This window comes from Amblyomma mixtum, chromosome 7 (genome assembly GCF_055824585.1).
Source record: "Amblyomma mixtum isolate Tamu chromosome 7, ASM5582458v1, whole genome shotgun sequence".
NCBI lineage: Eukaryota > Metazoa > Arthropoda > Arachnida > Ixodida > Ixodidae > Amblyomma > Amblyomma mixtum.
This window is the reverse complement of record NC_143018.1, coordinates 100,477,635-100,504,178: the sequence shown is the minus strand read 5'-3', so window position 1 is coordinate 100,504,178 and position 26,544 is coordinate 100,477,635. Positions and strand designations below refer to the sequence as shown.

At 49.0% G+C, this 26,544-nt stretch overlaps 1 protein-coding gene, 10 non-coding genes and 1 pseudogene across 14 annotated transcripts in view; 11 read left to right on the top strand and 1 right to left on the bottom strand.

The window, feature by feature from the left end:
- The window catches only part of LOC149336984 (uncharacterized), a 77,970-nt gene that overhangs the window by 9,863 nt on the left and 41,563 nt on the right, over positions 1-26,544 (bottom strand). For 2 of the 4 annotated variants that reach the window (XM_089553225.1, XM_089553226.1), the window contains exon 1: positions 2,158-3,397. In XM_089553225.1, the coding sequence (XP_089409351.1) occupies positions 2,158-2,745 (588 nt within the window). In that variant the 5' untranslated portion in view covers positions 2,746-3,397. Of the gene's footprint in view, positions 1-2,157; positions 3,398-26,544 lie in introns of those variants that run through there. The other 2 variants (XM_089553227.1, XM_089553228.1) reach the window with 2 other exon arrangements.
- Positions 9,075-9,147, top strand: TRNAF-GAA (transfer RNA phenylalanine (anticodon GAA)). The gene has a single exon. It is a non-coding gene; the product is annotated as a tRNA-Phe (tRNA).
- TRNAF-GAA (transfer RNA phenylalanine (anticodon GAA)) lies at positions 12,540-12,612 on the top strand. Its single transcript has one exon. It is a non-coding gene; the product is annotated as a tRNA-Phe (tRNA).
- On the top strand, positions 12,685-12,757 carry TRNAF-GAA (transfer RNA phenylalanine (anticodon GAA)). Its single transcript has one exon. It is a non-coding gene; the product is annotated as a tRNA-Phe (tRNA).
- TRNAF-GAA (transfer RNA phenylalanine (anticodon GAA)) lies at positions 12,830-12,902 on the top strand. The gene has a single exon. It is a non-coding gene; the product is annotated as a tRNA-Phe (tRNA).
- Positions 12,975-13,047, top strand: TRNAF-GAA (transfer RNA phenylalanine (anticodon GAA)). The gene has a single exon. It is a non-coding gene; the product is annotated as a tRNA-Phe (tRNA).
- On the top strand, positions 13,120-13,192 carry TRNAF-GAA (transfer RNA phenylalanine (anticodon GAA)). The gene has a single exon. It is a non-coding gene; the product is annotated as a tRNA-Phe (tRNA).
- On the top strand, positions 13,265-13,337 carry TRNAF-GAA (transfer RNA phenylalanine (anticodon GAA)). The gene has a single exon. It is a non-coding gene; the product is annotated as a tRNA-Phe (tRNA).
- TRNAF-GAA (transfer RNA phenylalanine (anticodon GAA)) lies at positions 13,410-13,482 on the top strand. Its single transcript has one exon. It is a non-coding gene; the product is annotated as a tRNA-Phe (tRNA).
- On the top strand, positions 13,555-13,627 carry TRNAF-GAA (transfer RNA phenylalanine (anticodon GAA)). Its single transcript has one exon. It is a non-coding gene; the product is annotated as a tRNA-Phe (tRNA).
- Positions 18,428-18,500, top strand: TRNAF-GAA (transfer RNA phenylalanine (anticodon GAA)). The gene has a single exon. It is a non-coding gene; the product is annotated as a tRNA-Phe (tRNA).
- On the top strand, positions 18,627-19,818 carry LOC149336995 (uncharacterized; annotated as a pseudogene).

Here is a 26,544-nt window from a genome sequence, read left to right as displayed (position 1 = left end):
CGACTCAGGCTATGAGAGACGCCGTAGTGGAGGGCTCCAGAAATTTCGACCACCTGGGGTTATTTAACGTGCACTGACATCGCACAGTACACGGGCCTCCAGAATATCTCCTCCAAAGAAATTCAACCGCCGCGGCCGGGATCGCACCAGCGTCTTTCGGGTCAGCAGCCGAGCGCCATAACCACTGAGCCACCGCGGTGGCTATGACACCACCAGAAATGCTGCACAATTGTTGCTTAAAATTTTGGTGAATGTATTTGGGAATACTGCCACCACATTGAGGTTAACCAGTGATGACATTGCTGGGATATCTGTTCCTCCAACCTGCCGCGCCATGCTTGGACGGATGCCGTGCCACGTGTCTTTCCATCTTTCGTCCGTATCCTGTGCGCTTATGGCAGCGATTATGACTCAGATCGGGTGTGAAGTCACCACTGTCTAAATTTCGGTCATCCTGTTGTCTTGCATGTCTCATGACGTCATATGGCTGCTGGCATCACATACCCGACATCACAGAGGACCAACTTCCGGTGACACATTTTGCGGACACTTCCGGCGTCAACATGGCCTTCTAATAGTTTCGCATTAGTAACTGTGTGCAAGCTTCAGCAAATTAGGTTATTAAACCAACGATTTCCAGAACTTCTAGGTGCAGGAAAAAATTGCAACTTTAGACCGAAAAATTCCTTCCGAAAAGATTCCCTAGCCATCCAAAAACCGGCTTGCAAATTGCTTCATTCCGGTCTCCGGAGCAGTAAGTGAGAAATTCAAGGTCACTGAATACCTGGTGGCACGCATCTTGAAAAACTGCCTGTGAGCACTTTTTATGAGCACTTATGGCGTTCGACACAAACTGAGTGGCAAGCAAATACGCATGTTGGGTGCATTCCTTTTTACACTTTAGGATGCCAATGAGCAAGCCATACTGATCAGGACATGCTAACTAGCTGTTTCAGTATTGGGTTTTTCAGGAGTGATGCAGCCCCAGGGTCGACTTTTCTTTTTTCTCTCAAATATCAGCTGGAACCAGCAGCATGGTTTATCTTCGGTTATATAAATCTCAGAAGACAACACAGATAACAGGAAACGGACCCTGTAATGTCCGCCAGGGGTTGCTAATAAAAATGTTAATTAAACGAGGAGCACCGCAAAAAGATAACTGTTTTCAGTACCTCCAGACAGTGTTTGGGGCATGGATTCAGGCACAAATCTTTTTCAAACACGGCCTATATGTAACACGGGCATCGCGTCCAAGTTGGTAACACTTTCAATGACCGGGAAAAAATTACAGCCGATTTGCGCAGTTAATCAAATGCGAAGTAGGTGCACTATGGTCGGACACATCTTAAGTCTGCAGTGAAGCTCCACCCACATTCAGCCTCTGCGCACAGAATTCCTCCACGATGAAAAAGTAGTCCAGTGCTTAAACATTTGTGACCTAAACAAGAAGCTTATCACAAGAAAAAAAATTATGAGCTATAGAATTTTGATGCAGGGTTTGTTTGATATAATTAAACATTTAAAAAGCTGACTTCGTTTACTGTTGCGAGTAGTGAGCACAGTAATACAGGACGCCGCGGACCGCGGCCCAGTGTTAGAAACTGCTGTTTTTTTTTTTTAAGTTTTATCCTGCTTACCCCTGCTATACCACCTGGGGTTCTTTAATGTGCACTGACATCGCAAAATACACAGACCTCTAGAATTTCGCCTTCATCGAAATTCGGCCGCCGCGGCCGCAATCGCACGCGCGCGTCTTTCGGGTCAGCAGCCGAGCGCCATAACCACTGAGCCACCGCGGCGGGGCTGAGGCTAGAAGCGCTACGCCTTAAAAGATATGTAGCGGTAAGCTGGTCTTGGCGGATGTCAGTTGAGAATTGCAGTTGGCCCGCTAAAGTGACTGTTTTTCCCTCAACAATGTCTTACGAAATTTTCCGAGCATTTGAAAGTCGTACAAAGTATGTATTACGCAGCTGTAGATTTGTTATAATTATATAATGTTATAATATTAATTCTATCTCATACCACCGTGTGTTGTGGCACCAAACGGTGCAGCGAATGCAACTTCCATGGGATCTAGGAGTCTCACAGAAATGTGTGTACAGGATACACTAAGCAACTAAAATGATATATATCTGAACCAGTGCAGAAAGGACAAACCTTGACGTCATGAATACCGAGGAAAACGGAGCTGGCAGTTGAGGAGGCACCTCCAAGCATCACGGTCGGAGGATGACATGTTCCCTGCTCAGCTGACACGCACGATGTATCGAAGTCACCTGTGCGCAGTTTCTTGCGATGGCTACCGGGGACTTTTTGTTTCTTACAGGCCGTCCCCGTAGGCAGTGCGACGTCGGCGATTGCACGCCGTTTGCCTGGCCGCTTGTCACGCGTGGCCGCAGACTGTCCTCTTCTGGGAGGCTTTCTCGAACTTGTCTGTTTATTAAGATATTTCGGATATTCGGGGAAAATGCTGGGCACAGCGTTCGGCGATAGCACCGGTTTCTTGGGCGCATTCAAAAGGACCTTGCCATTGAACTCGGAGTAGTACTTTTTGGATATCACATGCTCGGGAAAGTGCTTCGCGCAGACACTGTCGCGCGGTTGCAATATTCTGTCTGCTCTGGAGATGGCGCGCCGCCAAAGTTCTAGGCGCTCAGGCTCCGACGGAGCTTTGAAAAGTGGCACTCGATCCGGGCAAGTCGAATAGCCCGATTTGCAGTAGGGCACGAAGCACTTCCTACCCATAACCACGCCGAGTCGGCTTCTGAACCCGCCTCTGCAGTTTCAGGTGTGCCGCACCAACAACACATCACAGCCACCACGCAAATAGGCACCGACGACCGTCAACACCACGCTACCACGTAAGCTTGTGCACCGCGACTGGCAGCAAACCGCGACACAAAAGGCTAGTTCTATCAAACCTTGCTCGTGAAATGTGTCCGCCACAGCGCAGCAGCAGCGAACCTAACATTCAAACCTTGAGACTCACGCTGACAGCACAACACAGCAACACAGCTCCGCTTGTAGCTCCGCAACTCCGCAACAAGTTAGCCCACGCCCCGCACCGCCTCTGCATAGCTGCGGTCGGCGCATGTACTAGAGAGCGCGCTCCGCTCTCCGCCGTGACAGGCAGTCAGTGTCAACACGTAAATTTATTAATTCAAGCCTCTAAAATTTCCTTCTTTCATGATTAATCTACACAGTGCGGGAAACCCAGAAATAACTAGAGCGAAATAAAATTATAAACTTCTAAAAAAATACGATAGATAGCGCCACCACCTCAAACACACAAGCTTTCCGTTTCGGCGCGCATTTTGAACATAGGAACTGTCGGGATACGGGAAAACGTACTTGCACGTCAATGACACTGAAAGGGCTTCATACTAAATCACATGGGCGTCCGGAGGGGGGGGGGGGGGGGGGGGGGGCAAGGGGGGGCGGCTGCACCCCCCTGGAAAATCACTCCCTCGAACCGTGAGTGATGGCCGCACGCCAGGGGCCGTGGTGGGCTCAGCCAAAAGGGTAAAAGCAGCCCCGCTTCCACGCTTTGGGTCACATCTGCGAAATGCCGCGTCCGGGCACGCGTCTTTATGCCGTTTTCAAACCACGCCATCGTTAGCTCTGTTGAAGGCCGACCTGTTGCAGACATACAGCGGCACCGGCGAGCATGTGTTTCAAGCCGTCTTGAAATGGGTGCCTGTTTCTTTGATCTCTAGACAGATAGCGACACCAAGGGCGTCCGCAGAATTTTTTGCAGGGGGGGGGCCCCATTGGTTTTTGGCGCCGGAGGGGGGGGAGGGGGGGGTATGTTCGTAGCAGAAAGGCACTATTTGCGGACTATATTTATTTATTTATATATAAATAAAAAATAAGTTAAATACACACATGAAAGAAAAATTACAAACAGCAAATTAAAGCGTGGCTAGGAGAGATACATTGGAGTTTATCAACGAAGAAACAATCAAAATTAATAAAAATGCAAAAAGATACTGCCACTTCGTGGAGAAGAGTGCTCAGTCTTGCTGCATACGGGTTCAAGACTCACCCGGATTGATGACCAGCACACAGCACAATATGGTCACAAACACGCAACTACAGTCACTCAGTCAGTCTTCCTTGAACAGCAACTCTAGGCGCCTCGGATTTTTCTGGGCGAATTGCGTGATTACGCGGGTGATAAATTCATTTCTGTGCTTCATTACACGCTCTCGGTGCGCACTCATCATACACATTGATTGGAAAAACGGTTGAACGCGTACGTTGAAAACAAAAGATGACTATATATACAACGAAAACTTATTTACAAGATAAATGCACGCTCACAGCTTCATACACCTCGCTCCATCTTGCTCGCGCATCCGCACAGTCGAGCAACCGCACACACACTGCTCGCCGCTCGTCGTTTTCTCGTCCGCTGTCTTGGTTGTTTTCAGCTTCGTTGACAACCGGCCACTAAAAACACCGAAGCACAAACACAGCGGCGCGCACACGTGCAAGGGCTTACTTCCGCGCGACTTCCGAGGGGAAGGGATACTCGCCACTCCGGTTGGAAAATTTGTTTTGTGTGTTCTTATGGTGTTCAGAGCCCCAAAACGACTCAGGCTATGAGGGACGGAGTTGTACAGAGTTTCGTATAATGTCGACCATCTGGGTCTCTTTCCCATGCACTGACATCGCACAGTACATGAGCGCTGTTGTGATTTGAGACCCAGCCAGAGGTGACAGGCGAGCCAGGCAGGCGCCATCGGGCTGCGTTGACCAAAGGCGCTGGTTTTCGGAGAAGACGCAAGGAACGCTGGTGTGGGGGCGCCTCTAGAGACTGCGTCGCCGTGAACAAAAGCAGCTAATCCCCTTTGCCGAAGATTCTGAAAGCGGCGCTTCTACCGAACTGCGCTCTCCCGTGGATCGGAGGAGACAGCGAGCGGCGGCGCCCACTCATCGCCCGCTTGCCCCTGAGCAGCCCGACAAAGCGGGGTGGACACGGCTGATTTGTCCTTCCCTCCTGAAGAATTCATCGGTGGCCGGCGTAACGAAGGCGAAAACAAGATGCCCTGTGCACTGTCTGCCTCCGTGTCGCTATCTGTCTAGAGATCAAAGAAACAGACACCCATCTCAAGGAGGCTCGAAACACATGCTCGCCGGTGCCGCTGTATGTCTGCAACAGGTCACCCTTCAACAGAGCTAACGATGGTGTGGTTTGAAAACGGCGTAAAGACGCGTGCCCGGATGCGGCATTTCGCAGATGTGACCCAAAGCGTGGAAGCGGGGCTGCTTTCACCCTTTTGGCTGAGCGCACCACCGCCCCTGGCGTGCGGCCATCACTCACGGTTCGAGTGAGTGATTTTCCAGGGGGGTGCAGCCGCCCCCCCTTGCCCCCCCCTCCGGACGCCCATGAGCGACACGGAGGCAGACAGTGCACAGTGCATCTTGTTTTCGCCTTCGTTATGCCGGCCACCGATGAATTCTTCAGGAGGGAAAGACAAATCAGCCGTGTCCACCCCCGCTTTGTCGGGCTGCTCATGGGCAAGCGGGCGATCAGTTGGTGCCGCCGCCGCTCGCTGTGCCTCCGATCCACGGGAGAGCGCAGTGCGGTAGAAACGCCGCTATCAGAATCTTCGGCAAAGGAGATTAGCATCTTTTGTTCACGGCGACGCAGTCTCCAGAGGCGCCCCCACACCAGCGTCCCTTGCGTCTTCTCCGAAAACCAGCGCCTTTGGTCAACGCAGCCCGATGGCGCCTGCCTGGCTCGCCTGTCACCTCTGGCTGGGCCTCAAATGACAACAGCGCCCGTGTACTGTGCGAGGTCAGTGCCCGGTAAAGAGACCCAGGTGGTCGACATTATCCGGAGCTCTGTACTACTCCGTTCCTCATAACCTGAGTCGTTTTGGGGCTCTGAACCCCATAAAAACACACAAAACAAATTTTCCTACCAGAGTGGCGAGTGTCCCTTCCCCTTGGAAGTCGCACGGAAGTAAGCCCTTGCACGTGTGCGCGCCTCTGTATTTGTGCTTCGGTGTTTTTAGTGGCCGTTTGTCAACGAAGCTGAGAATAACCAAGACAGTGGACGAGAAAACTACGAGCGGCGAGCAGTGTGCGTGCGGTTGCTCGACTGTGCGGATGCGCGAGCAAGATGGAGCGAGGTGTATGAAGCTGCGAGCGTGCATTTATCTTGTAAATAAGTTTTCGTTGTATGTATAGACATCTTTTGTTTTCAACGTGCGCGTTCAACCGTTTTTCCAATCAATGTGTGTGACAAGTGTGCACCGAGAGCGTGTAATGAAGCACAGAAATGAATTTATCACCCGTGTAATCACGCAATTCGCCCAGAAAAATCCGTGGAGTCTACAGTTGCTGTTCAAGGAAGACTGACTGAGTGACTGTAGTTGCGTGTTTGTGACCATATTGTGCTGTGTGCTGGTCATCAATCCGGGTGAGTCGAGAACCCGTATGCAGCAATACTGAGCACTCTTCTCCACGAAGTGACAGTATATTTTTGGATTTTTTATTAATTTTAATTGTTTCTTCGTTGATAAACTGCAATGTATCTCTCCTAGCCACACTTTAATTTGCTGTTTGTAATTTTTATTTCATGTGTGTATTTCACTTATTTTTTATTTATATATAAATAAATAAATTCATACCGCAAATAGTGCCTTTTTGCTACGAACATGCCCCCCCCCCCCCCCCCCCCCCTCCGGCGCCAACAACCAATGGGGCCCCCCCCTGCAAAAAATTCTGCGGACGCCCTTGCCAGATTCTAATACTTTACCAATTCTCTGCCGTGGCGGGCGGTCAGTGTCAACACGTAAATTTATTAATTCCACCCTCTCAGTTTTCCTTCCTCCATGATTAATTTTTGCACCGTGTGGCAAACCTAGAGATACCCATATCGAGATAATAATATAAACTTCTAGAAAAATACAGATGACGGCACCGCCTCGAACATGCAAGCTTTGCGTTCTGGCGCTCATTTTGAACACAGGGGCTAGCGGGATAAGCGAAAACATATTATAAAGTCAATGACACTGAAAAGGCTTCATACTAACCAGATGCTAATACTTTACCAATAATTATTCACGAAAGTGCCCAAAAAATCCGTTTTCCATGCCAAATAACCTAAAATCAGCAGCTGTACTTTGTACCTGCTACAGCCTATTTACGAAAATCCTGTACAGCATAATATGAAAATCCAGTGTAATGAAGCATATCCAAACGAAATACTGAAAGATTTCAAAGCTTTTGGAAAAAAAAAATCGTGAAGCAAACTGCGCAGTGTCGTTCAAAAAACCTAGCAGACCGCCAAGCAAGCAAAATTCAGGGGGCACTTTGTCTAAAGTGCGCAGAGGCGAAAGCGCTTTCCGTACCACTTTGACTGCCTCTGTGGCACTGGTGACGTCACCGCTGGATGACGTCACACATAATTAATGACTAATTAGTGATTAATAACTACATAATAATTAATTGCTAATTAATGACACTTAAGCTTCGCCTTTAGGAGTAGAACGCGACAGCGTGTTGTAGCGCTGCCAGGAAGTCCACGGAACGCCGCCACCCGTTCGGCGCGATGCCTTGCCGTTTGAACGCAACGCTTCTTGAGGAAAGGAAATGGCGCAGTAATTCTCTGTCATCTCGGTGGGCACCTGAACCGCCCCGTACGGGAAGGGAGGAAGTGAAAGAAGAAAGAGAGGCCCTAATGAAGAAACTAAAAATTGTATTTGAGGAAAGGAAATTAAGCAGCAACTGCCTCACATATCTCGGTGGACACCCGTCAAAAGCGTGACACCTCTGCTGACAGGCTTCTGCTGACAGCCTTCTGTCGACAACGATGAGGCATTGAAGGCTTTCACCTTAATACCAGCGACTAAGGGAAATTGCAGCCTCCTGAAACTTTTAGCCAGTTTTCCTCCGTACACGTTCTTGCACTGAACTGCACGTCTAAGACAACTCAGACTCTGATACGGGCATATGCAGATTGACCTAGCAATTTATCTGTTAACATGTGTTTCAGCATTCAGCGTAATACTGTAGCACGTAAGGGGGAGTAAGAGACGATGCCCTCCGCCCAGCCCTAAGCTCAAGGCGACATGCTAACGCCAGCTTCAGACAGGTACCTTTCCGTGCTTCTGCCTACTTAGCATACCACCGTGTATGAGGATAGACGTCCAGATTACATGGACTGGGCTACAGTGTACCACACCACGGGGGGTCCCCACTCTGTGGGGATCCTAGACTAGCTAGAAGAAGGAAGTCCGAAGCCACCCACAGTGCTTTCAACGAGAAGCTTTTTCAGAGCAACCATAAAGTTCATTCTTCTCCTTCTGCAACGAAATAAAATTTTCAATATCTCATCGCGCAACAAAACCTAAGTTGGCATTTCAAAAGGACAAGATCTATATTTAATTACCATAAATTAGCATAATATTTCTACATTTTCACAATCTTTCTACATTTTCCACAGGAAATCCCATGTAATTTTATACCCCTTACTTTATCTTTCCCTTACCTTTCTTATGCACTTTTACAGTTTTGCATAGTTAACATTGCATAGTCCCCGAAGTGTTCGAAACTCACCGCGGTTCGAAAGTGTTTGCAGCTGCATTGCTACTGGGTCTGTCGGCGTTTACGTTTGTTCACGGTGCTTTTGCAACTCTTGGTTTTTCCGCTGTACACTAATGCCCAATTGAAAGGTTTGTACATACTGAAATAAACAAATAAATTATGCTTTTCTGTGTGAACGGCACTCGTTCTTCATTTCTTGCATTTATCACTTCCCTCGAAAGTATCCAAGAAAAACAATAGTTCGTAGTATGCATACTACACAAATATAAATCCCCGAAAATTCGATTCAAATTCTACAAATAGCTCAAATTTTCACCTTTTAGCCCATCATCCACCTTTAACTAATTCAGCACATGAAGTGTTGCATTGCTGCGAACCAGATGGGAATAACTGTCAGCTTCTTGGAGCTTATACACGCACACAAGTCGATCCCGATTTCGGCAGCACCTCTTTTTCTTTTTTCCTTCGCACTATGCGTACGGTGCGCACGAAGGAGCCACCGCGTCTACCCCCGTGCCGAAATAGCTCAGTTGGGAGAGCGTTAGACTGAAGATCTAAAGGTCCCTGGTTCGATCCCGGGTTTCGGCAGCACCTCTTTTTGTCTTTTCCTTCGCACTATGGTACGGTGCGCACGAAGGAGCCACCGCGTCCACTCCCGTGCCGAAATAGCTCAGTTAAAAAGGGCTGCAGGGCCACCTCAGTATCCTCCTCACTTTCAATTTTCGTCTCCTGGACGGCGATAACATCAAGGTGCCTGCTGCAGAAAAGTCGGCGGAGTTGCACCTGCCTCTGGCGAGACCTAAGGCCACGTACATTCAGTGTTGCGAATACTAACTCTGCGGAATCAGCCATGATGACTGTAACTAATTATGCCTACAGATCCCTGTTCTTGTCGGTAGACGGCGATGCCGCCTGAGAACCACCGCCAGGCCTCCTGGACCGCGAACGTCGGCACTGCTCCTTGTGCCTCGACGTGCGACGCCGACGGCGATGAGTGCTGCGCACCGGGTCCTCATCGCCACTCGTTTCGGAAGCGCAAGACGCACGGCGCTTCTGAAGCGGCTCGTCTGCGGAACCAGGTTCAGCGTCCGCTGGAAGAAGGCCCTGATCCGGAAGCTGCTGGCCAGCATTGACAGGAGGAAGCGAAGTGTCCGCTGTGGTATCCGTAGTGGCCGCAAGGACGGCCACTGGTTCTCCACCAGCAGCAGAATCCGGCGCCGCACACCGAGGCGGCGCTGCATGGTCATCCGCCGGCTCTTTACACTCCGCGGCAGCACTTTGGGGAACAACCGGTGCACTGACACTCGAAGGCTCAGCTACAACGGCGGCTGGCAAGTCCCCAGTCGCGTCAAGTACTTCTGTAGCGTCCATGATGTGCTCCTGTAGAGCGTCGTCAGGGGGCCGCACACGATGCCGCAGCTTGTCAGCATACGTCACGACGCACTCCTCCGCTGTGTGGCCGAAACGCCGGCAGTCGTCACACCGCGGCGTACGACAGTGCCGACGAATGTGGCCAACACGATTGCAACGTAAACACAGAGGTGGTCTGCCCGGAATTAGAACAAGGCTCTGAACGCCGCACACAGTCAGCTGATGCGGAACATCACTAACCCCGACTCCATCAGCAAGAGACATGTCCATGCTCTGTTCTCATCTGCTCCATTATTACACAGACTTGTTTAGTGCTTCACCTGATGTGCATAATTCGGAAATTTTGGCGTATTTCAGCCCCTTAGTGAGCCCTTTATCAGAAGACGATTGTTCTGTTATTAGCGGCTCTTTCACGCAGGAAGAGGTGGAACATGCAATTGATCAGTTACCTGTCTCAAAAACGCCTGGTCCTGACGGCATTTCAAGCGAATTTTACAAGGCTTTTAAATCTATTCTCACTCCTGTCCTGCTGCGGGTCTTCACAGTGGGGCTGGATATAGGAGCCCTTCCTCAGTCTTTTACAAAAAGCCACACAGTCCTAATTCCGAAAACTACTGATGAAGGAAAACTGCGCTCCGTAGAAGGTTATCGGCCCATTACATTGGCAAATGTGGATTACAAAATTTTTGCTAAAGTCTTGTCAAATCGCCTGCAATTTGCAATGTCGGTACTCATTGGATCTCACCAGACTTGCGGTTTGAGAGGCCGCTCCATTCAAAGTAATGTGCACATTGCGCGGACAATACTTGAATATTCCTCCAGCTGTCATGAGCAGCTTGCCCTCCTTCAGATTGACCTTGCGAAAGCATTTGACCGCGTACGCCATTCATTTCTGTTTTCACTTCTAGAGCGAGCAAACGTGGGTTCTACTGTACGTAAAGGGGTGCAACTTTGCTACAGCAACTGTTCAACACGATTGATCATTAATGGCCAGCTCTCGAACCCTGTGCCAATCCGCTCTTCTGTGAAGCAAGGCTGTCCGATGTCTCCTCTGCTTTTTGCTCTTTACCTGGAACCGCTTTGTTTGAGTGTTTTGCGTAACAGTAATATCTATGGGTTCCCTATTTTGGGTAATGAAGTCAAATTGCTGGCATATGCTGACGACCTTGCATTTTTCTGCATTGACAAGCCCAGCATTGATAATGTGTTGTCCACAATAGATCAATTCGGCATCGTTTCTGGTGCTCAAATGAATCGCTCCAAAAGTTCTGGCCTATGGTTTGGTTCATGGGGCACAACTCCACCTCTGTACGCTGGCATAGAATGGTCTTGTGTGCCTCCTAAATATCTTGGCGTTCCACTTCATGCCTACAAATCCAGTGCCCATTACTGGAGAGAGCGAGTTCCGGCTGTTGAGCGTTATGCTCAGACGTTTGTACCGCATCGCCTCTCAATTTTTGGTCGAGCCCAGGCTTGCAACACCTTTCTGGCAACAAGAATTTATTACGTACTCCAGGTCCTTCACTGCGCCAGACATTACATACAGCGTTTCCATCGTATATTTGCGACGTTTATTTGGTCCTCCAAATTTGAGCCCATGCGGCGTGATAACCTTTTCAGGCCTGTTTGTGCAGGAGGCCTGGGCCTAGAGCACCTGTATGTGAGACAGTTGGTTGCCCGTTTCTTCTTTTTTCGTGCTTGTTCCCTTCCGATTATTAGAGCATTCTTGCAGGTTAACTTCATGACTCTACTTCCGAACTTAGTAGTTTCTTCCAATTTTACTGAACGACCCCGTTTACTAGGCTTTATGCAGGAAGTTTATGCCTCCGTGCGTTTTTTGACAGTTCGGTTTTCAAACGAGTACTTATATTCTGTTTCGCGCAAAAATCTGTACAGGGATTTGATATCCATGCTCTTCCCGCCCCCACTGTATCGTTCCGTCTACGTTGGGCTCATGGGTCATGATGTTTTAAAGCGAGTGCGTAAAATGCCAATTTCTCCTTGCACCAAAACATTTTTCTATAAATTACACACTGAAACTCTACCTGTCAAGACGTGGCTAGATAGGAAAAACATTTTTGTGTCTTCTGTAAACTGTCGGTTGTGCAATGTGCCTGAAACAATTGAACATTGTTTTATAGACTGCAAAGACGCGATTTTGTTTTGGGATGTGTTGCAAAGGACGCTACAGAAAGATTTCCTCCTAAATTCCTACAGTGTGCGCTACCTTGTTGTTTCCCAACCTGACTCGAATCCTTATGATATGATTCTTCTGATTGGCCTTCATAGTCTTTGGAAAACGCGCATGCAAGATCGCAACGTTGAACCTGTTGTTTCGCCCAGAATTCACTTTAGCCGAATGTTGCTGCAGGTAACGGACATTTACAAAAAATCGGACTTTGTACCGGACTGGTTTCCTCTCCTGATGCGCTGTATATCTTTACCGGCCTTTTAGTTATAATATGTTACTATTATGTTTCTGCCACGTAGCGCCTACCTAGGTGCTCTGTAAATAGTTGTTTTTGTGTGTGTATATACACACACACATATGTATATATATGCTTTGTATACAAAACCATGTTAATAAATACCATGAAAGAAAAAAAAAAGGCGAAATAGCTCAGTTGGGAGAGCGTTAGACTGAAGATCTAAAGGTCCCTGGTTCGATCCCGGGTTTCGGCAGCAACTCTTTTTGTCTTTTCCTTCGTACCATGCGCAAGGTGCGCATGCAGCAGCCACCGCGCCCACTCCCGTGCCGAAATAGCTCAGTTGGGAGAGCGTTAGACTGAAGATCTAAAGGTCCCTGGTTCGATCCCGGGTTTCGGCAGCAGCTCTTTTTGTCTTTTCCTTCGTACTATGCGCAAGGTGCGCATGCAGCAGCCACCGCGCCCACTCCCGTGCCGAAATAGCTCAGTTGGGAGAGCGTTAGACTGAAGATCTAAAGGTCCCTGGTTCGATCCCGGGTTTCGGCAGCAGCTCTTTTTGTCTTTTCCTTCGTACTATGCGCAAGGTGCGCATGCAGCAGCCACCGCGCCCACTCCCGTGCCGAAATAGCTCAGTTGGGAGAGCGTTAGACTGAAGATCTAAAGGTCCCTGGTTCGATCCCGGGTTTCGGCAGCAGCTCTTTTTGTCTTTTCCTTCGTACTATGCGCAAGGTGCGCATGCAGCAGCCACCGCGCCCACTCCCGTGCCGAAATAGCTCAGTTGGGAGAGCGTTAGACTGAAGATCTAAAGGTCCCTGGTTCGATCCCGGGTTTCGGCAGCAGCTCTTTTTGTCTTTTCCTTCGTACTATGCGCAAGGTGCGCATGCAGCAGCCACCGCGCCCACTCCCGTGCCGAAATAGCTCAGTTGGGAGAGCGTTAGACTGAAGATCTAAAGGTCCCTGGTTCGATCCCGGGTTTCGGCAGCAGCTCTTTTTGTCTTTTCCTTCGTACTATGCGCAAGGTGCGCATGCAGCAGCCACCGCGCCCACTCCCGTGCCGAAATAGCTCAGTTGGGAGAGCGTTAGACTGAAGATCTAAAGGTCCCTGGTTCGATCCCGGGTTTCGGCAGCAGCTCTTTTTGTCTTTTCCTTCGTACTATGCGCAAGGTGCGCATGCAGCAGCCACCGCGCCCACTCCCGTGCCGAAATAGCTCAGTTGGGAGAGCGTTAGACTGAAGATCTAAAGGTCCCTGGTTCGATCCCGGGTTTCGGCAGCAGCTCTTTTTGTCTTTTCCTTCGTACTATGCGCAAGGTGCGCATGCAGCAGCCACCGCGCCCACTCCCGTGCCGAAATAGCTCAGGGTGATTCCACTTCCGGCTTCCGTGGGAGACGGTCGTGTGATGGGAAGCTCTGAGCGCGCTTCGTTATCGGTCATGTCTGGCCGAGGTTTCGGTGAGCGACGCCCACCAGTGGGCTATCGCTTAGTTTTGCCTACGCTGCCTTCGGGAGACGCAATGAAGACAGCGGTTTTCCTTCACTGCGATATTGCCGGGCGGCCTTATCGCATACAGGATTTTCGTGAGCCTTTGGAAACTGCCGGTGTTCTACCTTTCGTGGCTGGCATTGGGGCCTTTCAAATGTCGCATGTGTGGATGTTGAAGCTGAAAACTGCGGAAGCGAAGGAACGACTGCTGACAGAAGGAGCACTTGAAGTGAAAAAACGCTATTGTGCGGTCATAGACCCCAACAAACGTGAGTTGGCCTTCAGGGTGCACTGGGTGCCCTTCTACGTGTCGAATGATTCTGTGCAGAAGGCTTTTGAAGAATTTGGAGAGGTGACAGGCGTCAACCGCGAGCAGTGGAACAGTCCCGGGTTCGAAGACGTTGAATCGACAACCCGTCTGGTGCGCATGGTTCTGAAGGAGGGGCTCTCTAGCGATGATTTGCCCCACATGCTCAAGTTCTACGGAGGACAAGTGTTAGCGGTGGTGCCTGGCCGTCCACCAATATGCCTACGGTGCAAAAGGACGTGACATATTCGACGCGACTGCCGCACGCCAAGATGCAGTTTGTGTCACGCCTTCGGACACGAACGGGAAGGATGCGTTCGCACGTATGCGCGTGTGGCCACGGGTACTGCTCCGCCGCAAGACGACGGCAGCGAGCTGCTCATGGACCAGGAGGAACTGGAGAACGCCGGAGCACCGCCCCCTTCAGGACTCGGCGACGGCCGTGCTTCCCAGCAGCTGGAGCTGCCCGCTGGCGACGAGAAGTCACAAGGTGACCCCGCTGCAGAAACGACTGGCAAGAAGGCGGATGCTGCTGCGCCGCCAGAAAAGCCAACGAGGGAGAGCACTTCAGGCGACCACGACTCCGACGCGCCGATGGATGCGACAGTCGCTTCCATTAAGCGACCTCGTGACTACGAAAAGGCACCGGCTTCGGAACGAGAACTACGTCGGCTAGAAAGGCATTGGAGAGGGGAGGGAGCCAAGAAAGGCAAGTTAACCTTGTCGCGGTCCTCGTCGCTAACTCGCGACGAGAGGCCGAAGCAGTGAGCTTTAGTCACTGTTGTTTGTTTGCTGTGTGCACACTATGGCTTATTTGAAGAAACCGCTAAAAGTTGGCACTCTGAACATACGAGGGCTTGCCTCGAAGCGTAAACAAGTGCAGTTGAACCGACTGTTCGGGGAGTTAGATCTAGATATCGCGGCTATGCAAGAAACAAAAGTTGAGGATGAACAGCAAACAGATAACATGGTGCTTGGTTTTCGTTCGCATTTCAATGTTTGTGCAAGCCATGCGGCTGGTTTGTCGGCGGGATGCTGTCTTTTCCTGAGGAAAAACATAGACATAGTAGAGGAAGAAATAATAACTTGTGCAAGGGGGCGGTTTATCGTGTGTGACTTCACATATGAAACATTCGCGGTGAGGGTTGTTGTCCTGTATGCTCCCACGATACAAAAGGAACGGCGCGGTTTTTTTGAACAGTTAGCCTCGTTCCTTGATTGCAGTCGAGTGCTCATACTATTGGGAGACTTCAATTGCGTTTTGGACCCTAAAGATCGTTCAAATGTAAAGGATGTAAAAGACCCGAGTGTTGATTTCTTGAAGAGTGTCCTCAACGAGTGCAGCTTGGAGGATGTAATAGGTCTGGCGAAGAGTCAGAATCACGTGCATTTTACGCATTTTCAAGGTAGTAGTCACGCACGACTGGACAGAATATATGTGTCGCCGGAGTTTTCACCTTCCTGTGAGCAGTATGAAGTGAAGCAAGTGTCATTTAGTGACCACTGCCTAGTTACGGTAACTTTGGGAGGAAGGAAGCAGCGTAGAGCAAAAATGAACTGGGATATGTGGAAACTAAACTCAAGGCTTATAGAAGACGACATATTTTTAAGAAAAGTTAAGGAAAGCATGGATATGTTTAATAATAGTAAAAGAGGACGTATTGAATCTTGGGAATGCTTTAAGCAGGAGTTGAAAATGCAAGCCATTCAGCGTTCAACCATAAGAAAATATGAGGAAAAAAAAGAAGAAAAGCATTTGCGTGAGCTTTTGGCGAATTTAGGGCACGAAGAGGAAAAAACGCCGGGCATGTTCATGCATGATATAAAAGGCGTCAAAGTTAGGCTAGAAGCTTTAGATGCTCAGAAGTACAGAGGAGCAGCGATAAGAGCACGCACGGAAAAATGGCTTACTGGTGAAATGCCTACAAAACGCGCGCTCACAGATGAAAAGCGATACGCGCGGTCAAACGAGATATCAGTTATCGAATACAAAGTACGAATCCTCAGTGAACAAAGTGAAATTTCGAGTGCATTCGTGGAACAGTACCGTGAGCTGTTTTCATGCAAAGCACCAAGTGAAGAAGGGTTTCGGGAAAACTTTTTGCCACTTATGCCAATATTAGGAAATGAGATAACTGAAGAACTAGAGAGCGAAATAAGTATTAAGGAAATAGAGACAGCAATTGAGGAATTGAATGCCGGAAAGTCGCCGGGACCTGACGGTTTGACTGCTGCCTTTTATAAGAGCTTTAAATATGACATTGCTGCTATGCTACATAAGCTTTTCAAAGAGTGTTTTGAGGTTGGTAGGCTGCCACCTTCGTTTAGCAATGCTCATACGGTCTTAATTCCTAAGACAGATGACCCTGCCAAGCTGGTAAAAGTAACAAGCTATAGACCGATCACGTTAACAAACGTTGATTATAAAATCCTGATGAAAGTGTTAGCTAAGCGATTGCAATACGTCATAAAGGATATTGTAGGGCCTCACCAAACGTGTGGCATAAAAACAAGAAGCATATTTAAAAATATTCATGTAGCACGCAGCGTGCTCGAGTGCTGCGATGCTTTAAATAAGAAAGTGGCTATGGTTCAAATTGACTTTGAAAAAGCATTTGATCGGGTGTCTCATGAAATACTCTATGGTTTGTTGGAACATATTGGTATTGGTTCGGTTGTTCTCAATGGGGTAAAAATGGCTTATGCATGTTGCTCGACACGACTTATGGTAAACAAAATATTATCTGAAAGAATTGATGTGAGAGCTTCTGTTCGACAAGGATGTCCACTGTCCCCTCTACTTTTTGCAATTTATTTGGAGCCTTTTTGTAGGATGATAACTGCGAGCGAGCACATCCGAGGTTTTAGGTTGGGAGCGTGTGAGGTGCGAATACTGGCATATGCAGATGATGTTGCCCTCTTTTGTGAAGATCGCAAAAGTATTGTAGAAGCGTTACAAGTAACCGAAAGGTTTTGCAGGCAAACTGGTAGCGCTGTTAATCTCGATAAATGTCTCGGAGTCTGGCATGGGCAATGGGACTTGGAACCAGAATTGTTCTGCGGGGTCCGATGGGCTACAACTCCCGGAGTTTATTTGGGAGTCCCGCTGGACAGATATGGGGAAAATACCAATTACTGGAATGAAAAAGCGGAAGAAATGCGGGACCGGACCAAGGGATGGATGGGCCGCAATCTTTCCATTTTCGCGCGCGCAACTGTATGTAACACCTTTCTTGTGGCAAGGATCACGTATTTACTTCAAGTATTATATGGTGCACGAACCAATATCCAAAGGTTTCATCGGGTTTTTGCGGTCTTCATTTGGGCGTCCAATTGGGAACGAATTCGCAGAGATAATCTCTTCCGGAGAGTAAAGGTCGGGGGACTGTCTCTAATGCATCTCTATGTACGGCAGGTTGTTTTAAGGTTTTGTTTCCTGCGTGACCAAAATGACCCCTTCCTGCGAACATTCATACAAACCATGTTATCCAGTGCACTTCCAGAATTCATTGTCTCTTCGTGCAATGCTCGGCGGTACACAGTGTCTCGCTTCCTGCGAGAGGTTGTCTGGTCGTTCAGGTTTTTGCAAGTGCGGTTCTCGCTAGAGTATTTAACGAATGTAACGCCGAAGCGCTTATACAAGGATCTTATTGAACAGTTGTTTCCAGCGCCATTGTACAGAACCTTATACTGTGAAGGCCCTGGGAAAGACGTTCTCAGGCGAGTTAAAAAGATGACTGTTGCACCAGGCGTCAAAACATTCTTTTTTAAATTACACACAGGAACGCTACCAGTAAAAACATGGCTAGAGGAAAAGGGCCTTTTTGTTCCTTGGGGCTCGAACTGTCTCCTGTGTAGAAAACCGGAGACGGTAGAACACGTGTTCCTCGATTGTTGGGATGCGGTGTTCTACTGGGATGTTTTGCAAAGAACCCTAAAAAAGGACTTGCCATTGACACCGCGCGGAATTCGGTACTTGACCACTGAAAGTGATGTTGCACAGTATGACCAGATTATGTTATTGGGCCTTCACAGCATTTGGAGGAGTAGAATGGCTGTAAGACATTGTGACTTGGATGCACGATCGGTATGTGGTTATTTTGTGGAACATGTGTATAAGTTAAGAGAAGTCTTGAAGCAACAAGATTGCGCGGATGATGTATTGAGTCTGATGGACCAACTTGTGTTAATGAAAGTCCATTAGACACGGTTGTCTGCCAAGGGGCACGACAACTACGATATTTTATTGATGTATTCATTCATGCAATAAAGAAAAAAAAAGTGCCGAAATAGCTCAGTTGGGAGAGCGTTAGACTGAAGATCTAAAGGTCCCTGGTTCGATCCCGGGTTTCGGCAGCAGCTCTTTTTGTCTTTTCCTTCGTACTATGCGCAAGGTGCGCATGCAGCAGCCACCGCGCCCACTCCCGTGCCGAAATAGCTCAGTGGATTCTGCTTCCGGCCACGCCAGTGGACGGACGCAGGATGCAGGGCTCCGTTGGAGCGGCTTCAGCGGCCGTGTCTGGCCGCGGTAACAGGTCTGCTGAACAAGAAAGTATGTAGCAGGTTGTTTTACCAGGGCTGCCTACAGGGCGTTACGTTTTGAATACAGTTTTTTTTGCACGCGGATATCTCGGCCCGCCCGTTTCGGGTGGAAGATTTCCGGGACGCGTTGGCTCAGCATTCTTTGCTCCCGGACGTTATCGCCCTGGGGGCGTATCGCATGAGCCATGTCTGGGCCGTCACATTCAAAGGAGCCGAAACAGTGAAGAAGATTGCCAGCATCGGTGAACTTCGTGTGAAAGAACGGCGCTGCCTGGTGATTGACCCTGCGAACCAGGACGTGCGTTTGAAGCTGCACTGGCTGCTCTACAACGTGCCTGACGAGGACGTGCGTGTCGCCTTCGCGCCGTACGGAAAAGTCTCTGAAGTGGCCCGAGAGCGCTGGCGAGTACAAGGCGTGTCGGAGAAGGGTTCAACCACCAGACTCATCACACTGAAGTTAAAAGCTGGCGTGAAGCTTGACGACTTGCCGCATCAGCTCAACGTCGGCGGGGAGCTAGCGCTGGTTGCCGTCCCGGGCAGGCCTGCGTTGTGCCTCCGCTGTCGAGGTACAGGCCATATCCGCAAAGAGTGTCGGGTCCCTCGATGCGGTGCCTGCCGACGGTTCGGGCATGAAGACGGCCAGTGTGCTCGCAGTTACGCGAGCATTGCCGGTCCCGGGAACAGTGAAGACTCATCTGAGTTGCTGATGGACGAGGCGGATGCAGAGGAGGCAGCCAGGGCAACTGGCCAAGTTTTAGCTCAAAAGGCACTTTCGCTGACGCCTCTATCGAAAAGGAGTTCGACGACGAGCAGTGCTGTAAAGCCTAGTGGAGATGTGGGCCTTGAACCGAAGCAAGGAAGTGTTGACAAGGCGGAAGACGTGACGAAAGCCGCGGCCGAATCTCCGGAGAATGTGGAGGCTATCAGTACCGATGCCATGGACTTCAGCCAGGAAGCTGCCGGTCTTCCAGCCGGGAAACGCTCCCATGATGAGAGCGTCGGAGAGAAGCCGCAGCCTTGTGTGGGTGGTGATGAGCCGCCGCCTAAAACATCGGGGATTCGACGCTCCACGTTGAAGCCCCCGCCGAACATCTCGGCCGAACGCCGGCAGGCGGGGAAACCGCCTCCGTAGCTGCTCAATGAGGTTTCGTGTTTTGTTTTTTCCTTTGTTGTGGTGGGAAGTACCCAGCAGACAGTGTGCCTTGGTCCGGAAAGTCTGGCGAGGGACATTCGTGTGGTTTCCCGACGTCAGCACTCGGATTCCTGGATCAACGACCATGTACACTGCACACTGAGTTAGAAAATGTTGCACAATTTTGTAGAGTGGGCGCTGTACCTCAATGGCATTCTATTCCAAGTGCATGGCGATGAAAATAGATACAGCTCTGCGCGTAGCAACTTTTAACGTCAGAGGTCTTTGTGCAAGGAGGCGCCAATGTCAGCTGAATCGTCTACTTGCTGACAACGCGCTTGATATAGTAGCTGTACAGGAGACGAAAATAGAAAGTGAGGAAGCTACTGATCGTATGGTGTCGCACTTTCGTCCAGCCTTCAATGTTTGTGTTTGTCATTCTGTTGGCACCTCGGGCGGGTGCGTTATTTTTATGCGCAACAATCTAGGCATTATTGTAGAGTCTTTGTCTAATGTGTGTTGGCGAGTTATCTGTGTGTATGCACCAAACGTTGAAGTCGAACGCCAAGAGTTTTCCAGTCGCCTTGAATATTATTTTCTTTGTGACAGAACCCTGCTGGTGTTGGGTGATTTCAACTGTGTTTGTGTAGCGGCGGACCGCATGAAGCACCTGCCGGTGCGCGAAAAAAGTGCTCAATTATTGAATAGTATTGTACGTGACCATTGTTTAGAAGACATCGGCGAAATGTTTACTTACGGTAATAGCCCTCAATATACACATTTCCAGCGTGACAGCCATGCTAGGTTGGATAGTCTGTATGTGTCTGCGGAACTCGTGCATCTCTGCATGGACTATGATGTTCAGCCTGTCGCATTCAGCGACCACTGCCTCGTAATCGCAACCTTTGGTGAAAAAAAGAAACATACGTCCTTTACCTGGCACTTGTGGAAATTTAATGCTAAGCTGTTGGAAGACGAAGATTTCATAAATGAAACTACAAATGAACTGCACAGCTTACTAGAGACGCAGACTGACAGCTTGGCTGTTCAGTGGGAAGATTTCAAAGAATGGGTGAAACGTAAAGCAATAGAAAAGAGTTGTCTTAATAAGCATAAAGAGAAAGAAAAAGAAACTGAATTGAATGAGCAGTTAAAATTCCTGACCTACATGGAAAGTTCTGAGCCCGGCCTTTTTTTGAAAGAATTGAGAGAAGTAAAAAGCCAGCTTGAACAAATAGACACAGACAGGTACAAAGCAGCCGTCATTCGCTCTAGGTCTGAGAAATTTTGGACTGGTGAAACGCCCACCAAACGGGCTTTGTCTGACGAAAAGCGTTACATTCGCCAGAAAGAAATCGCGCAGATAAGACACGGGGCTGAAGTTTCTAGCGACACGAAAGTTATCCAGAAGGTTATAATGGACCACTTTAACGGCCTTCTCGGAAATAAGCGGGAGATGGATGAAGCATTTCTGGTTCATTTTTTGCCCCTATTGCCAAGGCTTGAGGATGAAGTGAAGGTGCGCCTTGAGATGCCAATTAGTGTCGGAGAAATTGAATCCGCGACAGATGAATTGCAAAACGGAAAAGCACCTGGCCCAGATGGACTAAGCGCCAGTTTCTACAAAGAATTCAAATGCATGATAGCTCCGTTTCTGCTCAATGTGCTCTCTGAGGCGTACGAGCGCAAAAAAGTTCCATTATCTTTTACTACATCACACATTGTCCTGATTCCCAAAACAGATGACCCGGAGAAGCGCTTGTTGGTGGGCTCTTATCGGCCAATAAGCCTCACCAACGTAGATTACAAGATATATATGAAAGTTCTAGCAAAGAGATTACAGGGCGAAATGAAAACATTGGTTGGACCACACCAGACTTGTGGCATCAAAGGACGGAGCATCGCGACAAACATACACGTTGCACGTAGCATACTGGAATGCTGTGACGCCCTTGGGGTGCGCATTGCAATGATTCAGTTGGATCTTGCGAAGGCCTTCGATCGGGTTTCACATGACGTTCTTTTTTGCATTCTTGACCATTTGAACGTAGGGCGCGTTGTAGCGGAAGGCGTGAGAATGGCTTATGCGAACTGCAGCACGCGAGTAATCGTAAATAGGGAGTTGACCGACCGAATAGAAGTTAATTCTTCAGTGAGGCAGGGATGCCCTCTTTCGCCCCTACTGTTCGCGACTTACATAGAGCCACTCTGCGTGGCCATAATTAACAGTAACCGTATTTCCGGCTTCCAACTGCAGTCATCCCATATGAAAGTCCTCGCCTATGCAGATGATGTTGCCATTTTCTGCTCAAACAAGGACAGTGTTACTGAAGTTACCAGCCTAGTCGAAAAGTACTGTCAACAAACTGGCTGCCTGATAAACTGGGACAAGAGCTGTGGGTTTTGGCACGGTAACTGTGATGATGCACCGGAACACTTCTGTCGGTTGCAGTGGTCAAAACTGCCAACGCGGTATCTTGGCGTGCCTCTCGAATGTTATCGGGATCCCAATGACTGCTGGAACGATGAAGCGTCAAGGGCGAAGGAGAAGGCCGACTCGTGGCAAGGGATGCACCTATCAATGTTTTCGTGCGTCTCTGTCTGTAACATTTTCCTTGTGTCAAAGATATGGTACCTAATGAATGTATTGAGTGCATCCCGAGCCAATATTCAAAGGATTCACCGTGTCTTTGCTGTTTTTGTCTGGGCGTCGACATGGGAGCGAACCAGTCGCACCAATTTGTTTATTCCTGTCAAAGGTGGTGGCCTTGGTCTTGTTCATTTGTTTTTACGCCAGGTTGTATAACGATTTATGTTCCTCCGTGACCAGTCGGACAGTTTTTTGCGGACTGTTATTCAGCTGCGATTGCAAAGGCTGCTTCCTGAAATTGTGGTGTCTTCGAGTGAGAATATGCGTGGTTCCGTCGTGGGGTACATGAGAGAGGTTGTACTCTCGTTCAAGCTTCTCCAAGTGCGGTTTTCTCTTGACTACTTGAGTAAAGTTTCAAAGAAAAAGCTGTGTAAGGAATTAGTGGATGTAATGATGCCAATTACTCTTTACCGAAGCCTGCACCGTGGGAGTCCAGGGCAGGATGTTTTAAAAAGAGTTAAAAGCATGCCAGTTAACCCATCTATGAAAACGTTTTTCTACCAGTTACATTCAAATACGCTCCCTGTTAAAACATGGCTGAACGAAAAGGGGATTTTCGTCCCCTGGACAACTAACTGTATCCTATGCAAGAAACCCGAGACAATAGAACACGTATTCCTGGGTTGTTGGGATCCCATCTTTCACTGGGACGTCCTCCAAAGAACTATAAAGAAATATCTACCCCTGGACCCCTACGGTATTAGATTTTTGCCCATCCAAAATGAAACAGGAGTGCCCTATGACTTACTGATGCTGGTCAGCCTCCACAGCTTGTGGAAAACCAGAATGCAGGTGTGGCATGCAGATGTAAACGTGCGGTCTGTGCGAGAAAACTTCATTGCAAGTGTCGTGTGCCTGAGAGAAGTATACCGGGCACGAGCTGAACAGCCTGACTGGCTCTCTGTACTAGATGACTTGGCTGTATTGAAAAGATTTTAATCACCCTTGTATCAGCCGCATTGGGCTGAGGTGTTTTACAATTTTTTGTAATTTTGGTTCTGTGTCAAAATCGGCAATAAAGAAAAAAAAAAGCCGAAATAGCTCAGGGGATTCGACTTCCGGCCACCGAGCGTGACGGACGTGTGTATCATGGGCTCCCAAGGAGCGGATTTAGCGGCCCAGCCGGGCCGCGGTATCAGGAGTACGATCAAACCGAACGAGGACTACCAGCTGATTTTGCCGCATTTGCCAACAGGTTCGAGCGTTTTGCATACTGTTTTTTTGCATGGCGACGTCCAAGCCAGGCCATACCGTGTTGAAAACTTTCGTGACGCTCTTGAGCGTCTGTCATTGCTGCCGGAAGTGGTTGCCCTCGGGGCATATCAGATGAATCATGTTTGGGCCGTGACATTCTGCAATGAAGAAGGAAAAAACAAAATGCTACAGGCGGAGGCGTTCAACGTCAAGGACCATCGCTGTGTGGTCATTGACCCATGCAACCAGGGCGTCAGGCTGAAGCTGTTCTGGCTGCTACACGGCGTGAAAGATGACGACGTGAAGGCAGCTCTGGCGGCTTTTGGAAAAGTGACCGACATAACTCGGGACAAGTGGAGAGTCAAAGGCTGCGTCGACAAGTCGTCTACTACGCGCTCAGTGACATTGAAGCTGAAGGTGGGCGTTACCATCGAGGACTTACCGCACCAGCTGCGTGTTGGAGAGAACGTCGCACTCGTCCACGTTCCTGGCAGAGCTCCGCTCTGCCTCCGGTGCCGCGGCATCGGACACATACGTCGGGAGTGCCGTGTGCCACGTTGCGGGCTCTGTCGTCGCTTCGGCCACGACGACGCCCAGTGCGTGCGAACATATGCTACCGTAGCTGGTCCTGGTCGTAGAGATACTACTGAGGAGCATATTATGGACGAAGTCGACGCAGTAGAGGCGACCCGTGAGAGTCGGGAAGACGCAGTACCGAAAAGCATAGCCTCAGAAAATGCAACGCTTCCCACGGAACATGAGGCTGCCAACTCAGAAGAACCACCTGTGCCAGACACGAGAACTGAGGCGGACGCGGGAAAAGCAGATGATGCTGCGGTAGGTGCAGCTGAGACGGTTTTGGAATCGACCGACGAGAAGGACGTTGACACGGAGATGCCCGCGGCGTCAACTTTGCCAGCGAAGAGGACGCACGACGAAGCTGATGACAAGGCGACGAGCTACGACGGGACGGACCATGAGGAACCTCTTCCCAAAGCGCCTCCTGTTCGACGTGAGGCCTACAAGCCCAAGCCGAACATCCCTCCTGATCGTAGGACTTCGTCGGGTGTCCCTCCGCCTTAGCGGAGGTGCCTTGCAGGGTCTTCGTGTTGGTAACCCGCTCTTCGATCGGGTTCAGTGCTGACACCGCCGTACTTTGCAAGCTGGAAGGATTTTTGATGAGGTGAGCTGCAAACCGATGTCACTTTGAGAGCGGCGAATCCCAACCATTTAGATGGCGCCTCAACTAACATCTAGCTTGCGTATTGCCACACTAAACGTGAGAGGTCTTTCTGCTCGAAGAAGGCAAAATCAGCTTAAACGTCTCTTGTTCGAAAACGAAATCGATCTGTTGGCTGTTCAAGAGACAAAAATTGAAAGCGAAGAGTTGACAGATGCGATGGCAGAAATTTACCGTGCACAGTTCAGTGTTTGCGTGTGCCATGCAAAAGGAAAGTCGGGAGGGTGTCTGATTTTAACTCGAAACTGCAAAGTCGCTGTGGAAACTGTATTTTCCTGTGAAAGTGGCCGGATTGTAGCATGCGATCTTTACTTTTCTGGTGTAGAGTGGAGAGCTGTGTGCGTATATGCACCTAATAGAATTCCCGAACGAGATGCCTTTTTTCGCCGTGTTCAACCTTTCCTGCTGACAGAAAAGCGTGTACTATTGCTTGGAGATTTCAACTGCGTGTGTAGACCTGAAGATAGAACAAGCAACAAAACCCTGCAGGACACGAGTGCCGAGCTACTGTCTGAGATGATTAATGAAGCAGAATTGGAAGATATTGGCATTATAATGCAAGGTTCAGAACAAGCACAGAACACGCATTTCCAAGGCGTTAGTCACGCAAGGCTGGACAGAATTTATGTTCCTTCTGAAGTTGTGCCCTTGTGTTCCCAGTACCAGACTGTGCACGTCAGCTTCAGTGATCATTCTTTAGTCGTGATCACACTTGGGGAGAGGAAAAGGACTGTGAAGTTTAGTTGGGAATTATGGAAATTTAATGACTCATTGCTGGAGGATGACGAGTTTAGCAAGAAACTAAAAGACTCAGTCAAAAGCTTGTTAGAAAAAGAGAGAGACTTTATACAAACATGGGAACAATTTAAATGCGACGTGAAAGTGGCCGCTATAGAAAGAGCATGTGTTTTAAAGCGGAAAGAAAAACAGCAAAAAAAGGAACTTCGTACCGAGCTTGATTTCATGCTCAGCATGGAAGGCGTCAAGCCGGGGTTGTACAGACAAGAAATAAAAGAGACCAAAACTAAGCTTGAACTAATAGATGAAACGAAATATCGAGGTGCTGTGATAAGGGCACGCAGCGAAAGATTTTGGCTTGGGGAGACGCCCACAAAAAGGGCGCTCAGCGACGAAAAACAGTATGCAGTTTCGAAAGAGATAAAGGAAATTTGTTATCGCAATGACGTAACTTCCGAATCTGAGGTGATTGAAAGGGCGTTTCTGGAATATTACCAAAACTTGTTCAGCCTTAAAACGCCTGATGTTGAACATTACAAAACTGCATTCCTGTCGCTAATGCCAAGAGTCGAGGAGGACCTGGCGCAGGTACTTGAGGAGCCCATAACGGCAGCAGAAATCGAAGCTACAATACAGCAGCTGAGCTTGAACAAGTCGCCTGGGCCGGACGGCCTCGGTGCCGCACTTTACAAGGCTTTGAAAACAGAAATGGCAATAGCATTACAGCGCGTAATAAGCGAGTGTTACGAAAGAAAGTTAACTCCGCCGTCTTTTCGAACTTCCCACGTGGTGTTGATCCCAAAATCGGACGACCCGAGTAGGTTGCAGTCAGTTGAGTGTTACCGCCCAATAAGCTTAACTAACGTAGACTACAAAATTTATATGAAAGTGCTAGCCTGACGAC